Source organism: Artemia sp. Qi Xiang Cuo, chromosome 16 (genome assembly GCF_049724085.1).
Source record: "Artemia sp. Qi Xiang Cuo chromosome 16, ASM4972408v1, whole genome shotgun sequence".
NCBI classification, from domain to species: domain Eukaryota; kingdom Metazoa; phylum Arthropoda; class Branchiopoda; order Anostraca; family Artemiidae; genus Artemia; species Artemia sp. Qi Xiang Cuo.
In genome coordinates, this window is record NC_142809.1 from 26,506,032 (window position 1) to 26,529,183 (window position 23,152).

General features: G+C 37.0%; 1 protein-coding gene across 2 annotated transcripts in view; it reads right to left on the bottom strand.

Moving 5' to 3' along the window:
- Window positions 1–23,152, bottom strand: part of Kap3 (kinesin associated protein 3) — a 288,557-nt gene that overhangs the window by 11,100 nt on the left and 254,305 nt on the right. For both annotated transcript variants that reach the window (XM_089102282.1, XM_089102281.1), the window contains 4 exons: window positions 21,475–21,634; window positions 14,902–15,021; window positions 12,461–12,556; window positions 7,464–7,549 (listed from right to left, as the gene is read on the bottom strand). In XM_089102282.1, the coding sequence (XP_088958408.1) occupies window positions 7,464–7,549; window positions 12,461–12,556; window positions 14,902–15,021; window positions 21,475–21,634 (462 nt within the window). The remainder of the gene's footprint in view (window positions 1–7,463; window positions 7,550–12,460; window positions 12,557–14,901; window positions 15,022–21,474; window positions 21,635–23,152) is intronic.

Here is a 23,152-nt window from a genome sequence, read left to right on the forward strand (position 1 = left end):
CACCCATTTGAGAACCCTAACTACTTACTAAAACTAGCATTTGAAGTAGTAGTAGCAGTAGTAACAGTAGTGATAGCATGAATAGTGATAGTTGTAGTAGTATGCCTATAGTGGCTTTTAGGTAGTTCAACATCCACCTCAACATGTTCTGAAAGTTTCAGCTTGTAACTCTACGCCGTCCCTGAGATGCTATTGATACGTCTTTTGACAAACTTCATGATCATAATCTGTTTTGATTTAGTTCAACACACCCATCAACATTCCCTGAAAGATTCCCCCCTATAACCTTAGCCTTAGTAAAAGTAGTAATATTAGCAGGAGTATACACATAATGCCTTTTGGTTTCTTCAAAATATCCCTCAGCATATCCTAACAGTTTCGACTTAAAGCCCTAAGCCGTTCCTTCGACATTGCCGATTCGTCCTTTTGACAATATTAATGCAAATAAAGCATTTTGATTTACTTCAACATCACCCTAAACGCTCCTTGAAAGTTTCTTTTCAATACCTTAGCATTACAGATAGAAGTAGCAGTAGTAATGGTAAAAGCAGTAGGAGTCGTAATAGTATGCATAAAATACCTTTCAGTTAGTTCAAACTAGCATTATGAGAAATTGCTACACACCCTTTTGACAACCTGCATGTCCTTAGTGTGTTTTGAGGTAGTTTAACATCCCCAAAGCCGTATACAGGGGGGGGGGGGGGACGGGGTTTGGCCCCCCCCCCCGTCAAGTTTTTTTTACTCGTAAAGACGTAGCAAAATGCATATAAACACGTTTTTTGGATTTTTAATTTTTTTTTGTATTCCCAACAAAAAATGACACCTCTGAAAAAAAATTCTGAATACGCTATTGGATATCCCCCAAAACGTTTCATGAAAGTGTTACCTTAATACCCTTAGCATTAGAAGAACCAGAATAATAGACGTCGTGGTAGTAGTAGTAAGTGCATAGTGCATTTTCGTTTTCTCAATATTTCCTTCAAAGTGCCTTAGAAGTTTTAATTTAATAATCTGAGCCTTTCGGTTAGTTCAGCATCCCGCTCGACATGTCCCGAAAGAGTCAACTTAAAGCTCTAAGCTATTCCTCAGATACTTCCTTTTGACAGCAGGCATTAACATAGTGTTTTGATTAAGTTGAACATCCCCCTCAACACTAACACAAAATTTCATCTTAATACCCTTACCCGCAGTGCAAGTAATAAACTAGAAGTAGCAGTAATGGTAACATGTAAATAGTGCCCTTTTTTTAGTTTAACTTTCACCTTAAAATGTCCTGACAATTTCAACTTAATATTCTTAGCCGTTTCTGATGTATTGCTGATACGCCCTCTTGACAACATGTAGGCACAAAGTATGTTTTAGTTTAATTCAACACCCTCCTAAAAGTTCCCCGAAAGTTTCATCTTAATACTCTTCGGCTCAATAATGGAAGTAGTCGTAGTAATAGTTGTAGCAGTAGTAGTAACAATACACATATAGTGATCTATGGTTGATTCAACATCCCCCTCAACATGCCCTGAAAGTTTCAACTTAATATCACAAGCAGTTCCTGGGTTACTGCTGATACGTCCTTTTGACGACCTGCATGCACAAGTGAGTTTTGATTCAGTGAAACATCCCCACAACATTCCTTGAAATTTTCTTCTTAATAGCCTTAGCCTTAGTAGTAGTAGCAGCAGTACTAACAGCATTAGCAGTATTATGCACATATTGCCTTTCGGTAAGTTCAACATCCCCCCCCCCCCAGCATATCCTGTAAGTTTCATCTTAATACTCTATGCCGTTCCTAAGACATTGTTGAAATGATCTTTTGATAAACTGCGTGATAACCATTCGGTTAGTTCAACATCCTCATCGATATACCCTGTAAGTTTCAACTTTATACTCTAAGCCGTTCCTAAGATGTTGTTAATAAACCTTTTTGAAAGCCTGCGCGCACATGTAGTGTGTTTTGACTTGTCATCCCTGGAGGCATAGTTACTAGACCTACGAACGTTTTTGGACAAGACAAAATAGCAATCCGAAAATTTTGATTTGACGTCTTTAAGGGGAGTGCTGCTAAAAATGTTGTGAGATAGTGACTGGTTGCAGCGCTATTGCTCTGCCAATGATTTCTAAAAGGCAGCCAGTTATTAACGCTATTGCTTTACCAATGATTTTTAAAAGGCATAGTTATTAGACCTACGAACGTTTTTGGACAAGACAAAATAGCAATCCGAAAATTTTGATCGGTTTTCTTTAAGGGGAGTGCTGCTAAAAATGTTGTGAGAGGGTGACTGGTTGCAGCGCTATCGTTCTGCCAATGATTTCTAAAAGGCAGCCAATATATGATAGGACTACGGTACTTTCTCTCTCAAAAATATAACACCTGTTATTATTTTCCTTTAAACAATTTGATCTGTTTTTATCAGTCAATTGCCACAAGAAGACATCACCAGTAATTACGCATCTATGTCACTACATTACATTTTCTGGAACATATATAATTGCCCTGGCGCTAATTTGAGAGAAAACACATTTATTTGCGTATAGTAATACAGCAAAGATGTAAAACCAAATACCAAGCGATACATTACCATAAAAAAAAGAAGCAAAAACAAAAATAAGATTTCTTGTTTTGTGACATGTTCTGTTTCATTCAAGCCCTATTTTTTTCGCTGTTTCTTCAAAAAGAGCCCCTGTTTAAAATAGTAAGCGGGTAGATAGAAAAACAATCCGACTTAAATAGAGAGAAAGATAGAAAAAAACAGAGAGAAAAAGGGAAAAAGGGAGAGAGAGGGAGAGAGAAGGAGAGAAAGAGAGAGAGAAAGAGAGGGAGAGAAAGAGAGAGTGACAGAGAGGGAGAGAGAGAGAGAAAGAGAGGGAGAGAGAGAAAAGAGAGAGAGAGAGGAGAAGATGTTTAGGTGTTTTCTCTTTGTAAATTAGTATTTCTAAAATGCTATTTTGTCTCACGGCTGGGGGATTGGATAAAACTTGCAGCGGTAATTTTTAGGAGATGTAGGCGAAGGAATTTTGAATACTGTGGGGGGGGGGGGGTACTTTTTCTTTGATTCTCACAAAAGAGTATACGGTAGGGTTGTTTCCTTGTTTATCTCTATCGTCTGACAGGCTTCGCCACTAGTTATTTGTAATTGTTGCATAGTCACATGCACAAAGGAAGATTTTTCCATCCTCAGACGTATCAGAAACATATAAACATAGATCAAATGCCACAAACATTTATGCCCAAGCCCCTGAAGATGAATAAGTTCGGATAAACCATCCCACCTCAGCATGAAAGTATTTATCATCGATTGTAGCTTACAAGTCGCTCCCAGTGATACAGGAAAAATTTTCGAAACAATGAATCTTTGAAGATTACTAATGCCTGGACTGCAAAGTTCCACGGTTTAAAATTCCTTTGGCAAACTGTTGCTGGCTATAAATTGTTACTATAAGATTTATAATCTGGCTTTAGGTTTTAAGTTAATCGCAACCCTTTCATGAAAAAGATAAAAGGGTCCGGCCATAGACCTATGAAAATAATCCTCCTGGCGTACAATTCACTAAAATATTTCTACTACAAAGATTGTGGTGGGGAAATGGGAGTCTGAAGGGGGAGTGGTAGGCCCATATTGTTCATGCAATTATTTAGATTGAAACCTGTGCATGATTCTGGTTCAAACGGAGTGCAACATACCTACCTTTCTGCTAAAAAGGTGGTGTAGGAACGGATAGCTGAATTGAGGGGTAACATACCCACTTTGGTCCACCAATCACACAGACTGAAATACCTTGCATGATTCAAGTTTAAACAGCCTAGAACATACCGTCCATTAAACTAACAGTTTTTGGTGGGAATGACAGAGGCTGGTACGCATTTTGGTTCTTCAATCTTCAATCATACAGATTGGAAATAATGACGTAATTGTATTTAAATGAAGATGCAACATCTCTATCATTCTGCTAAAAAGCTGGCGGGGATGGTTGAGAAGTGGGGGGGTGTTGGAGAAGCCAAAGGCCTGTATCGTGCCTCCAAACATACTTGTTGAAAACCTTTGTCTGATTCCAATTTAAACAAGGTGCGACATGCTTAGCTATATCCTAAAAAAGTGGCAGAAAGCGCAAGAAAACAGGGGGGCATTGTTTGTGCTTGATGACCAATGCCAACGTTGGACCTTATAACATAAATATTGAAAAATCCTCGCAGGTCTCTGGTTCTAACAAAGTACAACATGCCTGCCTTTCTGCTAAAAGACTGGCATAGGAGGAATTGCCTGGCCCCGAATCCACTGTATGTTACGAAAAATACAATTTAAAAATTAATTCGTGATTCTGCTTGAAACATGGTGCAGCATGTCTATATCTGTGCTACAATTTAGGCCTATGGGAGGGCTGACGGTTTTTGCAGGGCAAAGGGCCTACTTTGTTTTTCTATTCATATATATTGAAAATCCTTGCGTAATTTTCTCTAACAAAGTACAATGTTCCTTGCTTTTCTGCGAAACATTTGAACCTAGAAGGGATGGGGGTAATGGAAGGGCCAAGACAACTTTACGCTTTTAATAATAAGCATTAAAAATCCTTGCATGACACCGCTTCAAAGAGCATGTGGTATGCCTGCTTTTCAAGACTTAGATTATTAATACAGTTATGCGACTACTTTTTTTCCACATGCACCTTACCAATGAAGTTGTCAAGCCCATTGAAAAATTTCGAAATGGGGCATTTTATTAACGAATGTTTTGCGAAAACTGTATACTCTGTTCGGTTCAAATAAAAAAAAAAATTAAAAGTTCTTTTAACTGAAAGTAAGGAACGACTTTAAACTTAAAAGGAACAGAAATTATTCCGTATATGAAAGGGACTGTCCCCTCCTCAACGCCTCGCTCTTTACACTATGGTTTTTTATTGTTTAAAAAAAAAGAGTTGTGAGAAAGAGTCAAACTTTAGCGTAAAGAGCGAGGCGTTGAGGAGGGGACAGCCCCTATCATATACGGAATAATTTCTGTTCCTTTTAAGTTTTAATGTCGCTCCTTACTTTCAGTTAAAAAAACTTGTTTTTTTATTTGATTTTAGAACGTTTTTGAATTAATGCAGGTTTTGATTTTGGTTCACCGTACATGAATAATTAAAACAAAATTTGCATATTAATTTTACTTTTATTTGGTTAAATGGCTTTCTCGAAAGTTGTTCGATTTTATTTACTAACGTTTTTATCAGTAATAAATATACGTAACTTACGAATTAACTTACGTAACGAACTTCTATATTCGTATATTTTTATTACGTATATTAGGGGGTTCGCCCCCTAGTCAATACCTCGCTCTTAAGTTAAAGTCGAAATTTTGTTCCAATTCTTTAAAAATGACCCCTTAATCACAAAGGCCGTTAATTAGAATAAATAGCTCCTATGAAGGTACTAAAAAATCTGTGGCTTAAAGAGCGAGGTATTGGCTAAGGGGCGAACCCAATCGTATACGTAATAATTTCTGTTCGTTTCGAATTTTGATATTGCTCCTTACTTTCAGTTTTTTTTTAATAATGCTGGGAAATACGGCGCCCCCTTCATAGCAATGTCTCTTCCCACATTAAAATTTCCTCCATGGAAAGATCCTCCCCACATAACCCGCGACCCCCCCCCCCTACCAGAAAAAAGCCCCACTGAAAACGTCTGTATACTTCCTAATAACCAATACTATATGTAAACAATGGGTAAAGTTCATAACTTTCAGCCCTCCCTCCGGGGACTTTGGGGGATTAAGTCATCCTAAAAGACATAGTTCTTGTATTTTCGACCATGCTACACAAAATAGTTATCTCAAAATTTTGATAGGGCGACTTTGGGAAAAAAATGCACGTGGGAGGGGGCCTAGTTGCCCTCTATTTTTTTGGTCACTTAAAAAGGGCACTAGAACTTTTTATTTCCGTTCGAATGAGCCTCCCACGATATTCTAGGACAACTGGGTTCTTCTGGCAAAAAAATACAAAATTCCACATTTTTACAGATAGGAGCTTGAAATCTCTAAAGTAGGGTTCTCTGATACGCTGAATTTGATGGTGTGACTGTCATTAAGGTTCTATAGCTTTTAGGGGGTGTTTCCCCCTTTTTCCGAAAATCGGGCAAATTTCCTCAGGCGCGTAACTTTTGATGGGTATGACTCAACTTGATGAAACTTATATATTTAAAATCAACATTAAAATATGATTCTTTTGATGTATCTATTGATATCAAAATTCAGTTCTTTAGAGTTTTGGTTACTATTGAGCCAGGTCGCTCCTTACTTATAGTTCGTTACCACGAATTGTTTGATTAAGAATGATAATTTGGCCTGAAAAGAAAATTCTGTCTTGGTTCAAAATTTAATGTTATTGACATGAGCCAACGTTTTAATAGGACACTTTATGAACGAGAGGACTATTTGAGTTTTTACAGGCATACGTAATATTATGCCTCTGTCCCCGTCCCAGACTGAGGAAATTGAAAACAAACTCAACCTAAATCCCGAACAGAAATGATTACAAATGATAGATAACAGTATTTTCAGACCTGCAGGAAAATTTCCATTTCTTGGATCTTTTAATGTTTCTAGGTAAGAAGATACTTATGCGATGGGGAAAGGGAACTGTCATGCGTATTAAGCACTTTCAGATTTGGGCCTAACTCTTAATTTGAAACCGCTGGCTACATGCAGGAACTGAGCTTCCTATTCGGAAGTAGAAACATGGCTCGAAGAAAAAAAAGACTGGCAAAAGAGATTCAGCTGGTCCTCTTTAACATAGACCACAAAACCCAACTTCAACTCACACACTGTAGGCTTTGGTGCAAGGACAAACGAAAATCATCCTTTTTTTTCCGATTTCCTAAATATAATGTAGTATTCAAGGATATGGCCTGATATCTAAACATTCTGTAAGAACCGCAGGGATTAGACCCTTACTACTTTATAGCAACAGGCTGAATTCAAGGGTAGAGAATAAAAAAGGATGACTTGAGTGGTCTCAGTTTAGCTTTCAAGTTGGGAAGACCTCTGTTAAAGAAAGATTCGAAAAAAAGTGGATGTATCGCTTAGCGTTCAGTGGACAGTCATAAAATTTAAACTACATTGTAAAGAATAAAGTGCAGTACAGGACGGCACAAAATCCGTCATATTATTCGAATTAATCTGTGTATTAATTACCAGAAAATTATGAAAACAATCCAGTGAATATTACCTTCCCAACGCTCTGCCTTGCTAATCTTGATTAGTCTTTAACAGGGGCGTCGTTTGGGGGTGACAAGGGGGCCAGTTGCCCCCCAATAATGTGGAGAAAAATATTGTACATCCCATGCCCTTTTACTATCCAGATATGGACCCCACTTACCCCCCCCCCCCCCCAATAAAAATGTTGGAGAATCGCCCTTGGTCTTTAAGTAGATTATAACTTCCCAAACATAGGACGATAAATATGCAAAAATTGCTAAGCTGAAAAAGAAGACTTACGGCTAAATGGTCAAGGGCTTCACTGCACACTCTTCGTATAGCTGAATTAGCATCAGTAGCCAAATCAAGGAGGAACTCGTATGCACCTAAAACGATCAACTACATAAATCTACTTATTTATTTTGAAACGGCATGTTAACCAATAGTTTTTAATTTTATTGGGTAGTCGTTTCACAACGTTACTGAAACATCGTAATTTGTTTAAACTCAGCTTTGATTTACGGTAATATACTAGCTACCGACGGGCTCAAAATATACTGTTGAATTTAAATAAAAGGTAGTGTGACTTGCAGTCTATTAAAATTCAAGAGGTATTCACCACTGCAGAGTTCAGGCACTGGAAATTAAAAAAATTATTAATGAACAATATTTTTTTTTTTTTTTAATGAACATGTCAAAAAATATTTTTAAGTTAAAATCCCAAAAGGAAATTATTCAAGATCTGGGGGAGGGAGCAAAAATCTAACTGGCAATGCCCCTCCCCCTTCAACCAGCGCCTATGTCATACTTGGCCCAAAGTTGATATCATCAGTGAGCCGCTTAACAAATTCCCCCAAGACTGCTGAAAACTTAGCTTCCCTTTAAGAAACACTAAGAAAAGCTCAGCGTTTTGATCATACTGATAAGATATTGCTGGTAAAAAGGCAGTATAGCGGTGACAGGCGCTACCTTACATCCAAAGTATACCAATGTAGCCTGGTGGAAGTTTTGTACATCTTTCAGATTGTGCTCTATCTTCCTGTTTAAAAAAAAAAACAGTGACTGCATTTTTTTTTCATTGTAGACTCCACTGCGGTGCTAAGCATAAGAGATGTATTTCAGGAAACCCCATATCTACCTAATGGCTGTTTTAATAATGTTGATATTAAGTCATTTAGGGCAAAATCGCCATAGAATTGCAAAACAACATTCTTATCGTGTTTCTTATATTTACTACGATGCCATTCACAATGTTTTTATGAGAGGTGTCATGTTCTTGCGACCATTTTCTTTACAGCGAAACAAAAATACCAAACACAAGACTGAACAAGATGGTTTTTAAAATATCATGCCAGTTAAATATTAAAATATAAGAAATATAAAATATTAGACGTAAAATACAAAAAAAAATGTAAAAAATATAATACATTTATAAAATATAAAAATTATAAATATAAAAAATACTTAAATAAAATAGGCTAAATCATCTTATAATTTAATGGAAGCAATGGTTAAATCACAATAGGTGCTTCCTATACATATTAACACGTTAAATATTGGTAAAACAATCAACATTTGATAGTTTTGATATACGGTGTGGATCACTAACGCTTTAAAGACTTTTAAAACTCGAGCAGAATCTATGATTCTGATTTTAAGAGCGAAAAAATCACCCAAAAAGTATTAAAAAAAAAAAAAAAAAAAAAAAAATATGAAATTTCAGGCTATATTTTAATATGTGTTAATTCTTGTTTCCCTTCTGCAAATTTTATTGTCAATAGTCTTGTTTGAAATTATTTCACATAATATGAAATATGTTTAAATACAGTTTCACTTATCTTTGTAATATTATTAGTAAAGACGGTGGGTGCCTTAAAGGTGTTAAAAGTAGAATAGCCAAGGCTCAGGGTGTTTTTTTCACAGTTGAAAAAAGTTTGGAAGAATAGGAAGATAAGTCTGCAAACCAAGATTAGAATATTCGAATCTGCAGTGATGGCAGTGGTCAAATATGGTTCTGAAGAATGGACCCTCTAAAAAACGGAGGAAGTTTTGCTTGATTTTTCTCAAAGAAATGTTTCCCGCTTACTATGTTTTGCCGCTTTCTAGGGCTATAATTAGAGAAAGGTTAAAGTGGCTAGGGCACGTTCTGCTCATGAAGGATGACAGACTGTCAAAGATTGTTCTTTTCGACCAACCGTCTAGGGTTAAACGGAAAGCAGGTTGTCCTCGGTTGGGGTGGAGGATGCCGCAAAAAATTTTAAGGAAAACGGGAACTTCCTGTGAAGGTGTAAAGAGGAAGGCTTTTAATAAATTGGGATGGAGGAGGAGCGTGCGTAGTTGTGTTGGTCTCAGGCGGTTTGGTGCTGCGGTGAGTTGTTAGTAGTAGTAGTAGTTTTGAGTATTTATTCAAGATTTTGCCTTAAGGAGCACAGGAAAAGCGATGGGAGAATACGGAATCAATTGGAGAGGAAAAAATTTCCTGGACTTAGATTACGCTGAGGATTTAAGCATCCTAAACGAAACTGTGAGCAAAATGAACGTACTTTTTGAGGCTTAGCGAAATAGGGGTGCTAAAATAGATTTGAAAATTAATGTTAAGAAGACTAAGTCACTAAGACTAGGAATAAGTGATTTTGAAGATGTGATGTTGGCTAATGAAAAGATCAATCAAGTAGACAGCTTCACTTACCCAGGTAGCATTATTAGTAAGAACGGTGGGTGCAGTGAAGACGTTAAAAGTAAAATAGCCAAGGCTCAGGTTTTTTTTTCACAGTTGAAAAAAATTGGAAGAATAGGAAAGATATAAGGGTAAATAGGAGCTTCCAGGGAGGGTATAAAGAGGAAGGCTTTGAACAGATTGGGATGGAAGAGGAGCGTGCGTAGCTTTCTTGGCCTCAGGCGTCTTGGTGCTGCGATGAGTTGTTAGTAGTAATGGTGGAAAGATCACAAAAACCCACAACCAAGAAGCATCAAAGAGTCTGAAATCTTCCTCAAGGAGCGATTTCTATCAGATGTGTCACAACAAGTTTGAAGTTACTCAGACCACAACAAGTGCATGTTTGGTCAAAATAATAAAATGTTGTCCACCACCTATGTATAGTACCTTACTTAGTAAGTGAATACTATTTCAAAGGCTGAAGTTAGTATTTTGAAATCTGACACAAAGAGCATGGCTAACTTACAAAGAGTGGAAACTGGCGCTAATATCGACAAAAAACCACAGTCGCCATCTAGTTTGACGTTTCATGGCCTTTTCCAGTGCAATAATAAGACGGAATTGGTTGAAAGAGGCAATACTACAACAAAGGTGTATAACCAAATACCAAGCGATACTTTACCAGAAAAAAAGAAGCAAAAACAGAAAACGAAAACAAGATTTCTTTTCTTGTGACATGTTTTGTTTCATTCAAGTTCTATATTTCGCTGTATCTTCAAAAAGAGTCCCTGTTTAAAATAGTACACGGGTAGATAGAAAAAGAAATGCGACTTAAATAGAGAGAAAAAGAGAGAAAAAGGGAGGAAGGGGAGAGAAAGAGAGAGAGAGAGAGAGAGAGAGAGAGAGAGAGAGAGAGAGAGAGAGAGAGAGAGAGAGAGAGAGAGAGAGAGAGAGAGAGAGAGAGAGAGAGAGAGAGAGAGAGAGATAGAGAGAGAGAGAGAGAGAGAGAGAGAGAGATAGAGATAGCGAGTGAGAGAGAGAGAGAGAGAGAGAGAGAGAGAGAGTGGGAGAGAGTGAGAGAGAGAGAGAGAGAGAGAGAGAGAGAGGGAGGGGGAGAGAGAGTGGGAGAGGGAGAGAGAGAGAGGGAGAGAGAGAGAGAGGGAGAGAGGGAGAGAGGGAGAGAGAGAGAGAGAGAGAGAGAGAGAGTCTGTAACAGTCTACAGACAAAGCCGTACACAGTGCAAATCTTCTAAAAGTGGCTACATATGCAACAATCGCTACCATATCCCATTAGAGACATCCAGTGGTACTATTAGAATTCCGAGTTCATGTCACGAATTTGACATTTGTATCAACAGCCAAAAGAGACGATCTTGAATACTAAACATCGTTTAATATACAACAAATGGGAACCAGACTTTTTGTTTTTTCTCTTGTCGGAGTATAAGTAGCCCGAATCCCACAATTTTTTTCAACTGAAAAACATCCCATAAACTTCAAAGAATGCAACATTTGTTCAACAACAAAATTTAATTTTTGTTTAATATGTTTTAAATTAAAACAAATAAAAAACATGTTTTTAGATGGTCATTTGCTGCTGTTTATTTGTGTAGGCGGAATCATGTACTACTCCCCTGTCTAGCTTGGATTCTTTTTTTTTGGGGGGGGGGTGGATTGTATGGGTTGGTGATGCGAGTGTATTATTAAAAAAATGTTCGATGAATGTATTTGTTTAATGCTTCGTTTTGTTTCTCCCCTGTTTTTTCCTGGCCATAGAGCCTTACGGGGGAGACTAAGTTGAAGTATTTTGCTGTTTTTGAATGGAAAATACAGGGATTTCGTCAAATATTTATATATATCTTGTTCTTTTTTTTTCAATTTATTCAGTTCAATTCAGATCCCGTAATTAATAGAGACCTATATAATTAATAAAGATTTCCCAATTAATATTGGGAATTGCAATCCATTCAGTTTATGACAATTTTCTCAGAAAATATAGAACACATTGTATCTATAATCCTATAAACTGGTCCAAGTTCCCAAGGAAAAAGATTAAACGGGAACACGCTGACAAAGCCTCATAAAAAAAATAGAGTTACAATTACCATATATTTGATTCGTTCAATTTAGTGTCTTTATGGAATCTAATAAAATTAAAAAGGTTTTTAAATTGTGTAAAGCTTCAATTATAAAGTTAATTAATCGTTTATTTTCTTGGTTTTTAGTGTTCGTCTTTAAGTTGTTTTTCTTTAACTTTATTTTTTTTTGTGTTTTCTAAATATTTTCTATTTTTGGCACCTTACACCAGTAAAAACATTCAGCTCACGGTAAAAACGTGAAAATTAAAACTAGAACCATAAATAAAGCGACCTTAACCTCATACATTTAAGTAAGTTCAGCTAGGACTCTCTACTGGTGGTTACTGATGGACTGTTTTATTGATGGTTTAGTTTTAATGTTCTCGTTTCTATTGTAAGTTAAATATTCTTTTCATTATATTTTGTTTCTTAATGAGGACGGCTTTTGGACAAATGACCAAAATATTCAATTGATTTTTTTTTCCTATGATTTTCCTAAGTGTCTTAAGTCGGGGCTAAGAATTTAATTAATCGAAACATTGAAAAACATGCAATAAGCTTACCTGTGTAAATGGCCTTTTCACCTGAGTCTGCATTCTTTATGATTTGATAAAGAGCGTAAATTGATTGAAGAACTATTTCATCTTCTTCTTGGAACTCTGCAAAATGTTGAATATTGCAAAATATTCCTGAAGAAAATTTTTTTATGTGCACCATCTTTAAACGAATTTTCATTCAGCCGTTTTAAATCGATGCAAGAAAAATGCAGTAGTTGCGGTAGGAGTAACACTACAAGGATTTTGGACTTCTTTATTGCAATATTAGCCTCAGAGATGTAGTAAAAAATCTTGAAATTTCTTTTAATACCCACTTCGGTAAAACAAACAGTATTTGTGAAATAAGTATGTAGTACTTTTTAATTTAGGATAGTAACACAGTGATCATAATGATTTTCTATGCCAAACATTTAAATATTTAGTATCATTCCCCAAATAGTCCCAAAACCACCATGAGTTGAAAGATGCGCAACATATCCATGGGAAAGAGATCTCGAAGGGACATGGGTCAAAGGGTCTCACTTTGGGCTCTCCAGTCATAAGCATTGCAATTCCTTGCAAGAAACTGATTTTAAAACACAGTATAATGTATCAATTATTTGTAAAATATGTAGTTAACCTGTTTTTATTTTGGACGCTCAGATCACAATATTAGAGTTAAATTTGCAATCAGTAACAGTCAATATACATGCTTTGGTTATGAGAAATATCCAAAATTTTATGGAAAAGTTCTCTCATCTACTCCCCAGTAACGCCATAACATCCTCCTTCCACTCCGTTTCCGGCAAAAAAAAAAAGAAAGATCGTTTACGGAAGCAAGCCCGATAGAAAATTAGTTTCGACTAAAAAATCAAGAAGAACCGGATTTTGATTCCGATGATGAAATCATGGAAAAGCGTCTCCATACTAATCCAGACAAGAAGAAGAAGAACATGTAGCAATAATCTAACTCTTGTGTGGGGTCTAAGTAGTACGTCATTATCCAAGCAATAACAGACTTTAATTCTAGGAGGGGCTTTGACAGTAAAAAATATTACTTTAAACTACAAATAATAGAAAACTTCACCTTAATTTCTGCTAATTTGTTTCACTTTGGTGAGAGGAAGCTGAGCCTAGGAACCCCCAGGACATAGTGATTGTTACTACCTTGGAGATTCATTTTACAAAACTGACATAGTTAGAAACCCTCACCATCCAAAGAGGGCAGAAAACTTGCTGTGGATAGTTGCAATACTGCTTCACCAGCACAAATACGACTTGGATTATGGTTTTATGAATTGTCCCTAAAGAAAGAAGCGTGTTCGTTTTGTCATGAACAAATCTGACACTTAAGTACACAAGTTATTATTATAGCAATTCTTCTAGTTATTAACAACTATAGCCTAGCCAAAACAAGCCAATAAAACTAGCTATAAACTAGCCAAAGAGTCTGTCGGACGACAGGCATAAAAGAACTCATACTTTTTTGTGAAAATTAAAAACAACTATACAGTAGAAAAATAATCGCTTCAGCTATGATACCGATTATATAACTTCACTTGATTTCTTACAGATTATTGTCTGGCCAGAGTTACGGACACTTACAAATTATATAAGGCAAGATTACATCAATTATTATATCAATATGAGCTGCTGAAACTAAAACTAGAACACTTATACATACGCTATTAGGCCTTTTGCGGATGTTTGCGTTAATTTATCATTACACAACATTTAGTGTTAATAATAACTTTATCCTTATACACAATAGGAACAATAAAAAAAATTTCATTCCGGTCACTCTTGAAGAACATGCACGACTTTTTCAACCAGTTTCCGCGCTGAATGGAGTCGAGGGAGGCCGAGCCATCTCCAAAAATCGCACTTGAAGGATCTCTGCAGGACCTTCGTCCACGAGGCAGACCACGGAAGCGATGGATAGATAGCTTCGATTTCCAGAACGTCCTTTCCCCATTTATTCCGTATCGCACTTGATAGAATAATGTACCGAGCCCTTTCGCATGAGCTAGCAGGAGGAGGGACCCCAAAACGTCCAACGAGGATGGCCGGGTCCTAAGTACGTAAGTAAGTTCCGCACTGTAGATATTTATAAAATTATAAAAATAACACACGATATTTTTCTTTTGTGATAGTTAGCCAACTTCTGATTTTAAATAATTAGCAAATGTCCGTAACACCTGGCCACTCATTCGATCACCGAGGTTATAAAACGGATAGTAGAAGCCAATATTTATACACGCAATACTTTTATTAGAAACTTTCAGGAGATTTTTCAGGAATAAGGAGATTTTAAATTTGGTGCTTGGGGGGGGGGGGAGGAATACTTAGGGAGAAAATACTTTTTCTCAAACAAAGAGTATACGCCAGAGCTATCCTTTTTTATGCCTATTGTCCGATAAGCTCTTTGGCTAGATTTATGCATAATCATACGAATTAGGATTGCTTACTTTGAATGACGTCAATTAACTGTTCCATTGTACTTTCTTCGGTTAAAATTTCAGCGCCAAGAGGTCGTGACGCCATTACACCGCAGCAGCAAACAGATGCTAAAGTCAGCATCGGATCCACTGGAAGAAAACAGAACAACGAAATTTAATAAAAAAATAACATTTTTGTCTAGGTAATGGCGCGCAAAAGATATGATTTACGAAACACGAAATGACGATGTAACAAGGGTCTAAACAAAACTATTACTTTTTATGCCCGTAAAAAAATATAATTAGTTAAATTCATGTCGATGAGCTTGCTAAAGATTTCTCTCTTAACAATACTCGTTGAACTATCATCATTAAGGAAATTATATAATTATTTCATTCTTGTAAAACAGTCTTTTATCAAAGTTTCCTAAAGCCAGCAGAGAGCTCTTACGTCCCTAGTTCATGTTTATCTTCCTTTTTATTAATTAATTAAAAAAAGTTTTTCCACAAAATAAGTTTTTCAAAGAAAAGTAAAGAACTCAATTAAGAAAAAAATGAGCAAAAATAAAATAAAATGGGCACAAAACCCCTATGCCTTCCCAAAGCCAGAACAAAATTTGCGCTTTACTTAAAAAATAAAAATGAATGTGCATTATCAGTTTATTATACAGATACTGATATTTAGTATTCAAAATGTTAATATTATATGATTTACTGAAGTTATAATAGGAAAAACATTTAGGTTTTTTTCAGTAAAGCGCAAATTTTGTTGTGGCCTTGGGAAGACATAGGATTTTTGTGCCCAACTGATGTTAATTTATGCACATTCTGATTGTGACTTGGTTATTTATTGTAATTTCTGTTCGCTTTGGGTTTAGTTTATTTATCAATGCTGATTTATGGTAATTTCGAGTTTGGTAGATTATTTGATTTTATTTTTGCTCATTTTTTGTTTAATGGAGTTCTTTAATTTTCTTTGAAAAACTTATTTTGTGGAAAAAGTTTTTTAAATTAATTTCTGTTCGTTTTATATTGACATAGTCTTTTCAGGGAAAAAGAAAATAACATTTTAAATCTTTTCGTGTTTTTAGACTTTATAGTTTGGCCTGCTATTTGTATGCTGGAGAAAAATTTTCAGCAATTTTTAACAACATACACCATTTTAAAAATTTGGACACAAATAGTACTGTTTAACTTAGTTTCATACCTCCTCTAGTTGACCTGAAATGGAAAACTTGATACCATTGGCAAAAAAATCTGTTTAATTTCTTTGATAGCTTGGATACACTTACACTATTTTGATTTGGTTAAATTTTAAGAGCAGAAGTAGCCTCGAAAGTTTGAACATAATACCCTCAGTCGTTCTTGGGATACTGCTGAGATGCCTTATTGGGAATTAGCATTACCACAATACATTTTGATTTTATCTTGACGCAACATTTAGTTTTTAAACATAATGGGCAAATGGGAGGGTGGGGGTGGAAGGGGGATTAGTTGCCCTCCAATCACTTTCGACTATTAAAAAGGGCATCAGCCCTTTCTATTTTCAATCGAATGAGCCCCTTTCGAAGCTCCCACGACAACTCCTTCGATACGAAGTGCCCTGGTCTAAACAACAACAACAACAAAAAATATTACTAATCACTTTCGACTATTAAAAAGGGCACTAGTCCTTTGATTTTCAAATCGAATGAGCCCTTTTCTGAAGTTTCTGCGACACAGCCTTCTATAAAAACATTATATGCCCCAAGGCGTAACTTAAAACCCTTGCCCTGAGGGCTGTGGGGGAGTATCCTCCTCAAAAATATATTTTCTATCTGTAAATCAACTACGCTGAACAAAATGGCTATCTAAAATTTTTTATTGGATGTGTTTGGGGGAATGATGGGCGTGGGGGGGGGGGGGAGCTAGTTGCCCTACAATCAATGTCTACTATTAAAAATGGCACAAGCCCGTTGAATTACCAATCGAATGAGCTTTTTTTGAAGTTTCTACGACAACGCCTTCTATAAAATCTTTTTATGTCCCCTGGGCATAACTTAAAACCCTTGCCCTGAGGGTTGTGGGGGAGTGTCTTCCTCAAAAAACATATTTCCTATCTGGAAAATCAACCACGCTGAACAAAATGGTTATCTCAAATTTTGATTGGATGTGTTTGGGTGAATGATGGACGTGGGGGGGGGGGGCTAGTTGCCCTCCAATCACTTTCAACTATTAAAAAGGGCACTAGCCCTTTGAATTTCGAATCAAATGAGCCCCTTTTGAAGTTTCTATGACAACGCCTTCTATAAAAACGTTATTTACCCCAGGATATAACTTAAAACCCTTGCCCTGAGGATCGTTGGGGAGTGTCCTCCTCAAAAACGTATTTTCTATCTGAAAATCAACTACGATGAACAAAATGGCTATCTCAAAACTTTAATTGGATTTGTTTGGGAGAATGATGGGCGTGGGGGAGGGGCTAGTTCCCCTCCAATCACTTTCGACAATTAAGAATGGAACTAGCCCTTTGAATTTGCAATCGAATAAGCCTGTTTTGAAGTTTCTACGACAACGCCTTCTATAAAAACCTTATATACCCCAGGGCATAACTTAAAACCCTTGCCCCGAGGGTTGTGGGGAAGTTTCCACCTAAAAGAGATATTTTATATCTGGAAAACAACTACTCTGACCAAAATGGCTATCTCAAAATTTTGATTGGATGTGTTTGTGGAAATGATGGGCGTGGGGGGGGGGGGTAGTTGCCCTCCAATCACCTTCGACAATTAAAAAGGGCACAAGCCCTTTTAATTTCCAATAGAATGTGCTTTTCTTGAAGTTTCTACGACAATGCCTTCTATAAAAACATTATATGCCCCCAGGGTATAACTTAAAACCCTTGCCCCGAGGGTTGTAGGGGAGTGTCCTCCTCAAAAAGATATTTTCTATCTAGAAATCAACTACACTGAACAAAATGGCTGTCTAAAAATTATGATTGGATGTGTTTGGGGGAATGATGGGCGAGGGGGAGGGGCTAGTTGCCCTCCAATCACTTTGAACTATTAAAACGGGCACTAGCCGTTTGAATTTCCAATCGAATGAGCCTTTTTTGAAGTTTCTACGACAATACCTTCTATGAAAACTTTATCTTACCTCAGGGAAGAACTTAAAACCCTAGCTCCGTGGGTTGGCGGGAAGTTTCCTCCTCAAAAACATATTTTCTATTTGTAAATCAATTACGCTGAACAAAATGGCTATCTCAAAATTTTGATTGGATGTGTTTGGGGGAATGATGGGCGGGGGGGAGGGGGGCTAGTTGCCCTCCAATAATTTCCGACTATTAAAAGGGCACTAGCCCTTTGAATTTCCAATCGAATGAGCCTTTTTTGGGCATAACTTTTTTCAGGGCATAACTTAAAACCCTTGCCCCGAGGGTTGTGGGGGAGTGTCCTCCTCAAAAATATATTTTCTATCTGAAAATTAACTACGCTGAACAAAATGGCTATCTCAAATTTTTGATTGGATGTGTTTGGGCGAATGAAGGGCGTGGGGGGGGGTTAGTTGCCCTCACTCAAATCACTTTCGACTATTAGAAAGGGCACTAGCCCTTTGAGTTTCCTATAGAATGAGCCTTTTTTGAAGTTTCTACGACAACGCCTTGTATAAAAACCTTATATGCCCCCAGGGCATAACTTAAAACCCTTGCTCCGAGGGCTGTGAGGGAGTGTCCTCCTCAAAAAGATATTTTCTATTTGGAAATCAACTACGCTGAACAAAATGGCTATATCAAAATTTTGAGTGGACGTGTTTCGGAGAATGATGGGCGTGGGGGAGGGGGCTAGTTGTCCTTCAATCACTTTCGACTATTATAAAGGGCACTAGCCACTCCAACTTCCAATCGAATAACCCTTTTCGAACTTTCTACGACAAATCTTTTGATACGAAGTGCCCGGGCATGGAGAAAAAAAACAAAAAAAAACAACAACACATTGTGCCCACGTCGTTCGGGAGGGGGGGTTAGTTGCCTTCCAATAACTTTCGACTATTAAAAATGGCACTAGCCCTTTGAATTCCCAATCGAATGAGCCTCTTTTGAAGTTTCTACGACAACGCCTTCTTTAAAACCATTATATGCCCCCAGGGCATAACTTAAAACACTTGCCCGGAGGGTTGTGAGGGAGTATCCTCCTCAAAAAGATATTTTCTGTCTAGATATCAACTACGCTGAACAAAATGGCTATCTCAAAATTTTGATTGGATGTGTTTGGGGGAATAATGGGCGTGGGGAGGGCTAGTTGCCCTCTAGTTGGGGGGGGGGCTAGTCGAAAATCACTTTCGACTATTAAAAAAGGCACTAGCCGTTTGAATTTTCAATCGAATGAGCCTCTTTTGAAGTTTCTACGACAACGCCTTCTATAAAAACATTATATGCCCCCAGGGCATAACTTAAAACCCTTGCCCCAAGGGTTGTGGGGGAGTGTCCTCCTCAAAAAGATATTTTCTATCTGGAAATCAACTACGCTGAACAAAATGGCTCTCTCAAAATTTTGATTGGCTGTGTTTGGGGGAATGATGGGCGGGGGGGGGGGGGGGGGCTAGTTGCCCTCCAATCACTTTCGACTATTAAAAAGGGCACTAACCACTCCAATTTACAATCGAATGAGCCCTTTTCGAACTTTCTACGACAACTTCTTCGATACGAAGTGCCCGGGCATGGAGAAAAAAAAACAACACATTGGGTCCATATTGTTCTTTACTTAGGCAGCGCTAGCGCGCTGCCTATGATAACGATTCATTATGTTTCGCCGAGTTATATTTTCTGTACCCCTAAGGTATATAAAAACTTAGTTAAAAGTGAAAAAACACGAGCCCCCAGGACGATAACTGTATTTATTAAACGGTTCTTATGAAGTTCCACCATTCCGCCGAGCATTTATGCAAGTTAAAAAAAGGACTTTTAAAATCCATATCTTCCCTACGCACATCCCTCTCGCCAAAAAGAGATCAGACCTGGACTCAAGGCCGTACCCAGAGGGAGGGTTAGGGGGGTTTGACCCCCCCCCCCCCCAAATGTTTTTTGACTCGTAAAAACGTAACAAAAATGGATATAAACAAATTTTGTATGCGTTTTTGGAGTTTTTTTACGTCACCCCCCCCCCCCGATTTTTTTTGTAGTAAAACCCCCTTCGAAAAAAAAATCCTGGGTACAGTCTTGCCTGGACTAGACCTCGAAAAGAAAGACCACGCACATTAGCTCTCAATTCGACCCAGTTTTGCACAAATTTGACAACCCTTTCTGACTGATATCTTAAATTGAATTCCTTCTTCTCCATTCCCAAAAAAATATGAGCTTGGGTTTAAACTTAGAAGTTACAAAAGTAGGTGTAGGACAATAGCTACTAAAGTATGCTTGACTACAATCTAGCTTGACTAAAGTACGAAGAACTGTTCTGTCCGATGTGGCTATAAAATGAATAATTGACCCCCCCCCCAATGCCTAAGATTGGGCATTGATCCACAACTATGGCATTTAATCTTGTTTTCAAGCAGATGTGGTTGAGTCTAACAACACATTGTATCAGATTGCGAGTGAAAAGAACTGAAAACCTCTCCCTCTAATTATCTCATCCACAAAATTAGATCGTCCCCTGATACTCGAAAATCACAAATCGGAGACTAGCTCTTACTCTTACTTAGCTCTTACTAGCAACCCCATCTAGTAGATGCATATATGCCAAAATTTTGAGCCCCCTCCCTATATAATATTCGGTTCCCAACCAGATTTGCTTCAGTATTGTTTTGGCCAAGCAATACGTGCACACTAAATTTAGAAAATACGGTCGAAATCGAAATTTCCCAAAAAGCAAAGAAATTGGAACTTAGAAGAGATTTATGTTCTTCGTAACTCCGATATTCTATGGTCTTTAATGAGCTTACTTTCAAAACTAGAATCATACGTTTTATTTCTTTTTATACTATTTAGCATAAAATATAATATTGTGTTGGTATGTTGGTAGATGGAAGGTGTAGATGGAAGGTGGTAACCCGATGCATATGTGTAATGTAGAGTATTCTAGGAGTAGCCATAATATATAAGCCCAGAATGCTGGGATTCGTTCTTTTTCTGTATGTATTAGCTATGTAATAATGATCTCCATTATTAAAAAAAGAAGAAAAAAGTAGGACAAAAAAAAGTTCTTTTTCAAAAACTACAGGCAAGTTTGCCAGCTTAAGTCGAACTTTGTGTGTCCAATTCACGACCCTTGTACCTCGAAACAGCATAGAATGTCACCTCTTACATTTTCCGAAACCAAAGACCGCTTATTGCGACAGAAAAAAAAATCCATAATAACAATAGTGTTCCTCGAAAGCCCAAAATAACTGTTGTGGATCTAATTATTAATTATATCATATTTATAATTATTAAAATGAAATTTTTACGTCTAAACACTTAAAAAATACATCACTGTTGAAAAAAAGTTAACGTCAATTTTACAGATTCACAAACTCACAATTTTCGTGGTTTTGTATTTGGCATGCAGAGAATCTACACATAATACACTGCCACAGGTCATATACCAAATAGCATCTATAACTAAGAACGAAATAAAAAAAACAAGTCACCTTGCTGATTAAGTAGGTGATTAACACTAGAGGCGAGAAGAGAATTGAGGTGCTTATCCTCACTACTGGCAGCAACATTTCCAGCCAGATTTAGAAGCTCAGTCACAAACGAAACATCCATAGTCTCAAACTGGAATGTCTGAAAATCTTCACAAATAATCTATAAATAAAAATACCAAACAAAAACAAAAGCTATATATGTAACGGGTATAGAACGCATCTTAAAAAGTTATTTGACCAACTGCAAAATGACAGAGTCCATCCACGTGTAAGGTATTTTCACCTGAAAGGCTTAGCATTAATGTTTTAAGAAATATAACACATTTTTCTTCGTTTTTAAACTTAATTGCACATTTTGTGACGTGAAAAACCTTATAAATACTGGATACTCATAAATTTGTGTTATGGTTACACTTTAATATGCAATAAATACTCAACATTTAAGGAATAAAATAAACCATGGAGAGATTATCTTATATAAAAGTAACCCCAAAGTGTAAAATCCGGATGAAGAGTGGGGCCCCGTTAGGGGCCCCACTCTTCAATTTTGTTTGTTTTTTAGGTTTTTCCTACCTTTGTAAGTTTTCAGCAAATAAAGAACTACTCTTTTATGATGCTTGTAATCTTGGAAGAAAATCTAACACATTCTTTGTTCCGTTGATCCCTTTTGTCCAAAAATGATAAGACCAGAGAAAAAATAGTCAAGTCGGACATCTACTCGAGTTGGTGACTTCGCTTGGTATTCCTGTTTTGCATTTTCATTTTCTGATCCGCTTACTTTTTAAGAGGTCCTTTTTTTGAAATTGTAGCGAATGTAATTTTTTAGTTTTCACAGTAAGAAACACAGATGAGGACAACAAATCTACAAAAAGTCTAGCCAGACACGGAAAAAATAAAATAAAAAGACCATACAAATGTAAAAAAAAGTAGAATAAAATTTTTAAATACAATTAAAAAATCACTTGAAATAAATTACTTGATTGAAAAAAAAATATTTGAAATAATGGCAAATCGTTAAATTGCGACCGTGCACGTCAGAAAAATTACAAATTATAGGCAGCGCAATACTGCTGCCCAAGTAAAGAACGATGTGGGTACAACGTATTATCTAAATTATTATTATTATTATTTAAATTCAACAAGGCACTTCGTATCGAAAGAGCTGTCCTACAAACTTCAGAAGGAGCTCATTCGATTAGAAATTGAAGGTTTCAGTGCCACTTTTAATAGCCAAAAATGTTTGGAGAGCAACCAGCCCCCAAACCACGCCCATCAAGTCCCGAAAAACATCCAGTAAAAACTTCAAGATAACCATTTTTCAGCATAGTTCAAAGGTCCAGTAACTATGTGTCTGCGGATGTCACCCCCCCCCCACAGCCCTCGGGGAAGGGCTGTAAGTTATGCAACTCGTCCATTGTTTGCATATAGTATTTGTTATTGAGAAAGGTGGGCATGTCTAACCGTTAGTGTAAAAAAAGACGAAGACTATTCATTTGCACCTTTCAGAGAATGTTGAGGGGAGTGTTGAACTAAATCAGAACATGTTATGAGCATACGGTTTAGTGATAAAAACGAAGACAGTTAAAGATAGAAACGAGGCCGCAATAAGGAAACAGTTATAGAGAGATAGGCAGAACATTTTGAGAATGTGCTAAACCAGGATAGAGCTACAGGAAAA